Here is a 10,611-nt window from a genome sequence, read left to right as displayed (position 1 = left end):
ATTTCTAAAATTACAGCGTGCATTTCATTTCTCAAAAAACCAAAATGTTACGCCCGATTGACAATTGTAAAGCGATAAAAGCTGGGTTTGATTTCTTTATTACAGTGGAGCAGATTTTATGACACCTTCGTTTCAAAAGGGTTTTTGTTAAAATTACTTGTTAAATCAACCGGTTATTGAACGCTTACAAAACGATGGTCATCCCTCAAAGTGGAACTGGGAGACTTTAGATAATGGTAGACCAGACAATATGGATCTGGTGATATGTCTTTGTTGTTGCTTTATATTTATTCGGCGTTTGAGGAAAAAACAGGTTAAATGGAAAGCAACAAATTTTTGCCCTTTATTGTATGAATGCTATTTTTACAGCATCACATGTAGGGCTCCACGTGTTACCATTGAGTTTTGGGAAGTCTCGGCAAATTACAGTTATTAAACTGGTAGAAATTTGTTGCTTAAACAAATAAGAACTTTTTAAAAAAAAATCCACTTAAGTTTTTAAACCAATGGTACAAATAGTGTTGTCTTTAAAGAGGTGAATAGCGTATGTTGTCTTTCTGGTCAAGGATGAATGGTAATAGTTAAACAGATTTGATTTTATGTCATATGTCTTCACAGCGCGAATACGCCATAAAAATATAGAGAGTGCTTTAAAATTTCCTAAATGAAATGAAAAGATGAGGCCATAAAAAAAAACTTGAGCCCAATAAAAACTTATGAAAACTTATTCAAAACATTTTGCCCAATAAAACTTCCATCATCCGGTAAAATAAAAGTACCTAATAAAATTTTCGTTCCAAATGGGATTAAATTAAGGATTTTTTTCCTGAGTTTCAAAAATACGAACCGTCATAAGTTGGTTTGTTCTCGGCAAAACTTCAATAAACAGCTGGCTATTCGACTTTTTGGGAGACAGAAATAAACATGCGATTGAACCACAGAGTTATTTACTACAAACGCACAAGAGTTACAAGAGAAAATTAAAATTGGATTAACAACGTCCTTTAGGTGTCCTTTATTGTGACCGTAAGACCGGGTAAATCTGGTAAATCAAGAGTACTATATTTATATCACAGGCAACTATAACACGAGCAGTGCCAAATCAGCTACTCTCTGCCAACCGGCAGAAAACATTAACAGACTCACATAAGGACAGATCCAAAATGAAATCCCTTTGGACAGATCACCGTTCACTTTGATATTGTGTTTCGAAGAACTACTTCAGGCTTCTACAAAGATAAATTCCATGTGTTCTGTCAACTTCAACGACCGGTTTTGCCTGTAGATTTCCTCAAAATTTGACGTTTATCTTCGTATCAGAGGCGGATCTAGGGTTTTCTCGGGGGGGGGGGGGTGCGGATTTTCAAAAATTTTTAATTTTGTCAACCTTTTTTTAGGCGTTTTTAAGCACTTTTTGGACAATTTTAACCAAAAAAAAATTGCACTTTTTGGCGCGCGCTCCCCCCTCAAAATTAATATATATTGGCGGGTCCGTCACCAAAAATGGATATCTCAAAATGGTACAAAGGGGGACCCTTTGGGTCGGCGGGGTGGTCGTAACTCTGAGAGGAGGGAGGGGGGGCTTCCGCCCCCTTAAGTCCGCCCCTGCTCCGTATGCAGTTTTTTTGGGTTGACTTCGAAAAATTCTAGCAAACCAAAATACCACAGTAGCGAGCCGGAAGATAGAGGAATTAAACACGCCCCCCCATCCCCCCCCCCCCCTTAATGCTGGTTGCCACACTTTTTCCTAAGGTTTTTTTCCTTCGGTACTGTTTTACGTCTGCCATTTATGGCTGACCAACCCTGAAATTTTCTTAAAGGGCCTTTGGCGCCAATGTACTCCCAAATAGGGTGGGAAGATTTTTGATCAAAATTTTGCCTGCCACTCTAAGTATGATCTGAATAGCGTTTTGGGAGAGTTCGGAAAATCAATTAGCCGACCTTAAAAGATTCACGAAGAAACCTCCGAGTATCTTTCGAAAAACCGACACTCCCCCCGCAAAAATTCCCCGTACACACCACTGCAAAAGTATTTTTTTTTCAAGAAAATTGGTTTGAACAACTCATAGAGGATTTTCTGTTAGATAAATTCAAAATAGCTGAGTGGCATTAACTTTTTTAAGAAAAAGTATAGATTAAAGTCATGATATGAACTGTTGTAGGTGGGAAAAACAACCATAGTCAGTCAAATGGTGAAGAATCAACTGCCTCCTAAATACGAAGCAACTCTTGAAGACCTCCACACCAAGGACTATCGTGTGGGAACACACACCGTCCGACTGAACGTCCTGGACACTGCCGGAGACCTCTCGTTTCCAGCCATGCGACAACTATCAATCTCAACTGCTACCGCTTTCGTGCTTGTTTATTCCGTCACCGAGGAATCCTCCTTTAAAGAGGTCAAACAACTTTTCTACGAAATAAAGGAAAGCAAGGTTAACTTCGCTGAGATTCCGATGGTCATCGTCGGCAATAAAAAGGATAGACACAATATGCGTGAAGTGACTCAAGATGAGGTCGAGGAGTTCATCAGTTCCGAAGGTTGGGCAGCGGGGTTCCTCGAAATCTCAGCTCTCAAGTTTCCGCAGGTCTTGGAACTTCTACAGAAACTAGTTCTGCAGTGGCGGCATCCAATTTCAAAAGAATTGAACTCGATGCTGAAGTTTAAGCTGAAAGATATCAAGTTGGTCGATGAAACCAAAAACAACAATTTGGCTGTTTCGACTGACTCAGGGGTCAAAAGGTCACAGAGCTTGTACCGGAGGACTAGTAAGAAAAAGGACAAAAACTCTGGGCCGCCCACAACTGAGCATACTCAACATAGGGGAGGAAGGCGACAATCTATGGAAATGGAATCTATCCAAATAGGAGATTGTTCGCTTATGTGATGTGAAAACGCAAAACTTTTTCCCAGATCTGTTTTCTGGATTATATCTTTAACCGACACCTTTTTACCGACTTTTGATGTTTATGTTTTTTCCCAGTCAATGGCGCCCACAGGAATTTTTTTTGAGGGTGGGGAAGGGGGGTGAATTTTCAAAAAAAAAATGTTGAAAATTTTGTCGACCTTTTTTTAAACGACCGATTTGAACACCCCTAAAGCCTATAAGAACCCTAATTTGAAAAAAAAAAAGTTGCCGCAGGTGAATTTTTGAAATAAAAACGTGCAAGAAATGATGTCTTCAGGCTCTTTTTAAAGACTTTGGTTTAAAAAAAATGCGGTTTTTGGCGCACGCGCCCTTCCTCCTCAACTTAAGTTATATTGGCGCCAAAAAAATCAGAGGTTGGTCAACCAAATATAAGTTTTGTAAAATAATACCAAAGGGGACCTTTGGAAAAATTTAAAAAGTGAAGAAGAATTGAGGGAGGAGGCGGTCGCCCCATCCCCCGGTTTCATGTTCGGCACGCTACTGTCCCTAGTAAGGTTTATATTAGGGAGTGTTCAATTAATGGTGCTTGACGTTAATCACTTGATGATCTCCGAAACCCTTCGCTATCAGGCTGTAAAAGTGAACATTTACTCATCAATTATTCAAATCTAATTACGCCTTATTACCGGTGGAAGGCTGTTATTAGGAAGATGAGAGGTAATCCAGTCGAAAGTACTTTGAGCCTAAGCTTGAACAGATTTTATAGCAGGCCGAAAATGATCAGATTGGTTAATTAAACTGCGCTTGATAAGCCTTATTAAGAGCTGCCATATTATCTAGACTTTGCTTTTAAGATATCATGGCTCGCCGAAAAATTGGGTCTCTCAGATTGAATTTAGACGCTATCGTTGAGAGGCTACTTGATAAACCCAGCCAGCATCGCGGAAGGTTTCTTACATTAAGATAAATAATTTTGCCCTACATGTAATAAAAAAGGGCGGGGAGAAAACAGATCCTTAACAATGTGTGTAGTCCTTGTATTTATCATTTGTTCTATCAAAAATTATACAATCAAGGGATCAAATAGGTAACATTTATATAACACCTGTACAGTATTTCAATGAGAAAAATCCAAGAAAAATGTTATAGGGAAGCTGATGACAGGAAAGAGCGTCTACAAGCAGAACGCTAATATATCATTCTTTCTATTTTTATTGTCACAGAAGCACTTTAAACGCAATCACTGCTTGATTTATCATGCAAATGAATCTGAAAAACACAATGGATTTCTCTGATTACCTTCCACCAAGAGTTCATTTGATCCCTTGTCTATATTATTGATGTATTTCTTATAAAAATCATGAAAACTCGTTTGCTAAGATTTTCCTTTTCGTAGAGAATGAATTTGTCAATAATAATTTCAAACAATTCAACGCAACTGAATTAGTGTTTTATTAAGTCTATTGCAGAGTTAAAGTTTACCTAAAAATACCCGATTTGACCTCCATTTATGCAGAACAGGCAAATGCTGCAAAAACAATTTTAGGAGACAAGTGACGAAAATTTGCAGCATGTAATTTCTATCAGATTTTGTTAACTATCCTCCCCCTCCCCCCTATAGTACCCTGTAAAGAATCCCCCTCCCCCATTAATAAACTAAGAAAGAATCGAACAGCTAAGCGTAACTACGAAGTATAGTACTCTGTAACAAATTTCCCCCTTTTTGCAAGATCTAATAATTCATCAAAATTCATCACTAGCAAAGCAAACTCAAAATTGGGTTCATTAAAAAAGGAAATCTAAGTGCGGTCTCATTAAAATAAAAACAGCCTTTTGGCTTCTAGCTGTTAGTATTTGAAAGCTGAAATTGATTCAAAAGCGATAAACGTTATCTAATCAACTCAACAACAAAGACTCCTCTCTGATTAGCCGATATATTTTACTTTGATACTAACACTCCTACGCTACTAATACATGGAGTACCAGCAAACATTTTAACAGGAAGGGGGTGGGAATATAGGAATATGAGGATCAGTTTCCCCTCAAAATTGACATTGGAAGTCCTCGGCCGGACACACGATGTCCTGAGCTTCATAGGAAAAGACTCAGAAGAGAAATAATTGCCCCCGAAACCTCAAAAAGTCCACGCCTTTACCATTTATAATCTAGCCAATTTTTGAAAGAACTATAATGCTTCAAAACCCTATATGTTACTTGAAGTTTAAAAATTAGTTTTAAGAGAGAGTAGGCAAATAACATTATGATTGAATGACATTTGTTTCGGCTCCACGCAAGTTAAAATGGCTCTATAATTTTTTTTTAAGACAGCCAACAGTCGTGCTTACTTTAAAACCTTTCAAAGAAGTCAGTCACGTTTTTCGCACCATTTACTTTTTTTATTGGAGAGCATAATTTACCTACTGTTCCGCCACTTTGACGCACGTGTCAAAAATTTATCAGACAACAAAAGAAACAAAATAGGCTACTTAGCTGAAAGAATTCTGAATCTATTTGCTAAAGTTATTCAAATTATTCTTTTGGGAATTGATTTTAACTGTTTTAGTTGAGACTTGACTTTTGTTCAGTTTTAATTGACTTTCTTAAAGTTTTTATTGTTGTCTGTAATGTTGTTTACACGTGCGTCAAAGTGACAGGAACATAGCCGGGCCCAATTGCAGGTTGCAAATAAAATCGTTTTGTCGAAGGCATGTGTGTCGTCAGTAGTAGTAGTCGCAGTCAAAGAGTTGTCCGTAATGATGGGTCTGATGATGAATCTACTGTCTTTCTGCTGCATCTTGCACTGTTGTCATTGACGAAGTTGCTGTTGATCGGAGATGGTTTCTGCTTAGTTAGTCTCCTAAACTAGTAAGAGTTTTATAACGGATCTTGTGAGGTGTCCATGGTTGGTATGTACTTTACAAGACCTTACTACTCCATCGGCAGCAGGAAACGTGCGGAGTACGCGTCCCAGGGGCCAAAGTCCGCGAGGGGTGAGGTCTTCGAGAATCTAGACTAGATCTCTTGGTCGTATGTTATCAGCGGGCTTCGTCCATTTTCGGCGTTGGCAGAGGGTAGGCAAGTATTTGCGTAGATAGAAGTCGTTTCCAGAACTGTTGAGCTGGAGCTTGTGCCTGTTTCCATGAAGTAGTCTGACTTTCGTCCTGTGAAAAAAGTCGTGTGAAAAAAAGGCTACTTAGCTGAATGAATACTGGATCTGTTTGCTAAAGTAACTCAAATGGCCTTTTTGGGAATTGATTTTAATTGATTTAGTTGAGACTTGATTTTTGTTCAGTTGGCAATTGACTTGTGTTATGTTTTTTTGTTGTCTGTAATGTTTTTGACACGTGCGTCAAAGTGGCTGGAACACCTTCATTTTGCAAGCTAAATTGAAAAAAAAAACTGAAAGTCCAACCGTGGAAGCAATTGAGCGTGAACAATCTTAAGACTTTTTTGTGAAAAATTAAGACGCACATACCCGTACGGACCTGATGTGAGGTCAAGTGCCATCATGGATGCCACACTGACGCGACGAGATTGGGGTTTCGGCTGAGAAGGGACGCAAAGCCAGTTCTACAGATCGTGATTTTCAACTTTCTGTTACCAAATGTATCATTTAATTGAACGATGCTTTAGTACTTAATCAATGCCACTCCACCTTGAATGAGTTGCGCTTGATCAACAAGTATAATATATTTAATGAAAAGAGCAATTACGTCGTACAAAAAGTAAATTGAAACCAAATTCTGTCCCGAAGGCTTATCATAAAAATGGGGAAAAAATTTATAATGAATTTCAATAAAACTCCATAGAAAAAAAAATTTATGATTAAGTAGGGGCGGATCTAAAAATTTCTTGAAGATGGGGGGTGGATTTTGAAAAAAAAGTTTTCAAAAATTTAGTCGATTTTTTTTTTCGTTGAGCATATGATTTTCCGAGCTCTCCCAAAGCCATAAAAAGACACTGTTTTTGTCGTAAATTTCGAGCCGCTGGCAAAATTTTGAAAACCAGACCTTTTAGACACTTTTTGGAAAAACTTGATGAAAAACTACCACTTTTGCGAGCGATTCCTCCTCAAAAATAGTAAATTTTGGCGCCTTTAGAAAAATTTTAGGGTCTCTCAGCTAAAATTGGATATCTCAAAATAGTAACAAGGGGAATTCTTTGGGTCGGCAAAGGATTGAATGCCTGAGGGGCCATCCTCCCCAAGTCATTACCCCTAAATCCGCTACTGATCACTGGCTTTTTTCCATTCTTTAGAGTTGAGTGATATTTTTTTTTGGATTCAACGGAATGGTATGGTTTTTTCAAGGACAAAATTTCAAAAAAATACTCTATTGTCTGTTGTTCATAACAAAAAATCAATTGAGGCAAAATTCAAGTCCTAACCCAGCGCAACGTGTCGTTCCCTCAACAGAAGATAAAAATTATCAAAATTACTTTTGAAATTTAACCGCTGTTATTGGGTTTTCTGTATGTTTCTCTCCTTTATTTAAAAACAGCAAAAAAAACTCCTGAAAAAAACCAACACCAGGATTGCCACAACTTAAAAGTAACTGACAAATTGAAGACGCCTTTCCAAAGTCCAGTTCTGAAAATCCAAAGCACAGTTCCGAGAAGCATTACATCTCCATTACTTAGAAACAAACAAAGTAAATGTGAATGATGATGATGATTGATCAAAAACAATAAGTTTTTTCCTTTAACGATAAAACTAGTTTCTGACTTCTTCGTTTTGGTCGGCGGCGGATCTAGAAATTTCTACGGGCAAGCTGATTTTCAAAACCTTTTCGAGATTTTTGTCGACATTTGTTAAGTCGACCATATTGAGTTTCCGACCGCTTCCAGAACACTATACAGACTTTATTTGGTCAAAAAAATTGACACAGTTTTTGGCACGTTTTTGGACACTGTTTCGAAAATTTTGATTTTTTTTTCCGCCGCACTACCCCTTAAATGTGTAATATATTAACACAAAAGGCGCCTTTAGAAAAACTTTTAGGGTTATTTGGTCAAAAAGAGATTTCCTAAAAGATACCGAAAGGGAACCCTTTGGGCGGGCAGGATATTATATTCCGTATTAAGGAGGCATCCGCCCGCCTACCCCTAAATCCGTCTCTGGCTTTGATGACCAATATGTTCGTAATTAACCAAAAACCAACTCAGGCTCATTTGAACTTACCTAAATACTCTTTTCGAAAGATTTTTGATTTGAAACTTTCTTAATAGAAAACATGCTTTTCATACCAATTTCGTTAAAAGAAATTGTATGAAGAGCTTTTGTTTAGCTGAATGCTACCTAAAATTTAGAAATTAGTTTTTAAAAAGATTAGGCAAATAACGTTATTATTGATTGGCCAGCTGGCGCATAGACATTTGATTTGACTCCATGCAAGTTGAAAATATAATAATATGTCTCAATCAAAAACTTATATCAAAGATTTAGTCAAAAACCTGATTTGGGCGCGAGTTCTTTCTCAAAAGTAGCATATATTGACGCCAAATGCACCTTTAGAAAAGTTTTAGGGTCGTTCGGCCAAAAAGGATATCCTCAAAAGTAGCAATTGGGCGACTCTTTGGGTCGGCAGGGGGTCGAATTTCTGAGGAAAAAGGCGTCCGCTCCCAACCCCCTCCCCCCACTAAATCTGCCTTTGATTCCGATGGCCGCTATGTTTTTATTCAACTGAAAACCAAATTAGGCTCATTTGAACTTACCTAAGTAATCTTTTCTAAATATTTCTGATTTCAATTTTTTTAATAGAAAATATGCTGCTTTTCATATCATTTTCATACAACGAATATAGATAATCATAAAAATCTCTTCTCAAAAATTATGACAAGCTTTTTTATTAGAAAAAAGTAATTGATGACCATTAATTTTAAATGTAATTTTTTTCCTAGAAATCTTTTCTTGAATGATTTCTGATTCAATGGAAAAGCATTTTTTTATATAATAAAGCTTTTCTGTAAAAATTGACACCAATGTTTTTTTTAAATTTAAAACATGAATGAAACTCTTTCAATTTCATTCATGCCTAAGAAACTTTTTAAAAAAATTTTAAAGAAAAATTATGTAAAAAAAGTTTTCATAAATGGTAATTGTATGATAGGATTTTTTTTGCAAGGATTTTTTTAGTCCTTCCACTGGTGCTTGTTGCCCGAACATAATATTCATGTTGCGGATATTGATTATGAGGTTTGCGAAATAGGCTTTACAGCTTAGACTTCGATGACGACCCCCTGCCGACCCAATTTGAAAATTTGACCTTCGGCGCAGAAAATTTGACCAAAGAGGGGTCTTTTTAATCTTTTGGGGGAGCTCGGAAAATCAAATTGGTCGACTTTAAAAAAATCCGCCCCCTCTTCGATGAAAGTCCTAGATCCGCCCCTGGCTTAGAGTGAAAATTAATTGAAGATAAGGCGACAGAAAATTATATCAAATTCGGTAAGCCATCACCAATTCAGGTAAAAAATTATAGCGTCTTTATAGCAATATGAACAAAAATAGATACAACCTCAATAAACATCAATTTGATAAAAAAAAACACAAGCAAAATTTAAATGTCAAAACTAAGCTGCATAAAGTTGAAATGTGCAACATCGATTACATAACACCAACAGTGATTCCTCTTCAACCATGAATTGTACTAGTTGAGTCCTCGTCAATCTCTAGAGTTTTGAAAGGCAATCAATCTGAGCGCTGAGATCGGAATCTTACGCCCCGAGGAAACTCTTAATCGTTGAGGTGTGCTATCTAGAGGAAGAGAATGAAGTTCGTTTCCTGGCCGGCTGTAGTTCTACGGCTTCTGAATAGGACAGCGGCTTGATTCGAAAAAGACCACTTTTATCCGCGAGCCAATAAAATCGAAACATGGGAGAAGATGACCAATTGAGAATAAAACCCCCAATGAACCTCAGATGGATAGGGTCTCCATTGAAGAAAAACCGTTTTATGCCATCGGCAACAATTAGCAAACCAAAAATTGGCAGCAGATTATGCCGCAAGGTAAGCTGAAAAGCGACAGTGAGGTGAACAGTATGATCGTGCCTGTTATACCCGCGGTTCAGTGCGTAACTTAAGTCTATGTAGAGATGACTAAATCATGCTTAAGAAATAAGAAGAGTTCAATCAACTTAAATTCAATGTTAAAATTAGGTCTGAGTGAGGATTTCCGGATCTGACCTCGAAAGCACGTGACAGAAACTCATAATAACTAGTACATATTTGTATAAATTTAATAAGTACGTATTTATATCAGACTTCTATAGTTTAAGTATATATGCCAATTGGTTATTGCTTGTAGCATCAGATAGTTATCTTAATATAGTAATATAGTTTCATGTTCTGTTTTGGGACATCTAATCTTTTCTATGGATATTCTTATCATATCGGTACGGATAGGATTCGCCTTCTTTGAAATGAGGATTACATCATAAGTTTTTTCGTCTGCGATTACTTCTGTTCGTCTTTGGTCTTATTGTCATCTGTTTTTGAAGATTGTTTCTTTTGTGTCTCGTTGTTTTCTCGTTCTCTTTGGAAAATCATTGTTTTCTTGATAGGCGATATCGTTTGGAGAATGCTCATTGACGTGTCGAACTTCTTCAGGAATGCTGTGTCAAATATGGTAGCTTTTAGTGGTCGAACAATGACATATGTTGAGCTAATTGCTCTTTCTGGCTGCAGTTGGGGGCCTTAGGCGAACCAATGGTTGTCTATGGAATTGAGTACGCCGGTGTTTGCCAA

At 37.3% G+C, this 10,611-nt stretch overlaps 3 protein-coding genes across 3 annotated transcripts in view; 2 read left to right on the top strand and 1 right to left on the bottom strand.

Moving 5' to 3' along the window:
• The window catches only part of LOC134855083 (tubulin polymerization-promoting protein family member 2-like), a gene marked incomplete at its 3' end in the record, with an annotated part of 13,150 nt that extends 13,075 nt beyond the window's left edge, over nt 1-75 (bottom strand). Inside the window, exon 1 of the mRNA XM_063871466.1 lies at nt 1-75. This exon is cut by the window's left edge and continues 212 nt beyond it.
• Nucleotides 1-4,015, top strand: part of LOC134842810 (ras-related protein Rap-2b-like) — a 51,278-nt gene extending 47,263 nt beyond the window's left edge. Inside the window, exon 2 of the mRNA XM_063859299.1 lies at nt 2,163-4,015. Coding sequence (XP_063715369.1) covers nt 2,163-2,888 — 726 coding nt within the window. The 3' untranslated portion in view covers nt 2,889-4,015. The remainder of the gene's footprint in view (nt 1-2,162) is intronic.
• The window catches only part of LOC134842817 (coiled-coil domain-containing protein 25-like), a 347,041-nt gene that overhangs the window by 181,947 nt on the left and 154,483 nt on the right, over nt 1-10,611 (top strand). The window lies entirely within an intron of this gene.

The sequence above is a fragment of the Symsagittifera roscoffensis genome, chromosome 1 (assembly GCF_963678635.1).
Source record: "Symsagittifera roscoffensis chromosome 1, txSymRosc1.1, whole genome shotgun sequence".
NCBI classification, from domain to species: Eukaryota; Metazoa; Xenacoelomorpha; order Acoela; family Convolutidae; genus Symsagittifera; species Symsagittifera roscoffensis.
Note: the sequence above shows the minus strand (reverse complement) of the source record. Positions and strands in the feature narration are given on the sequence as shown.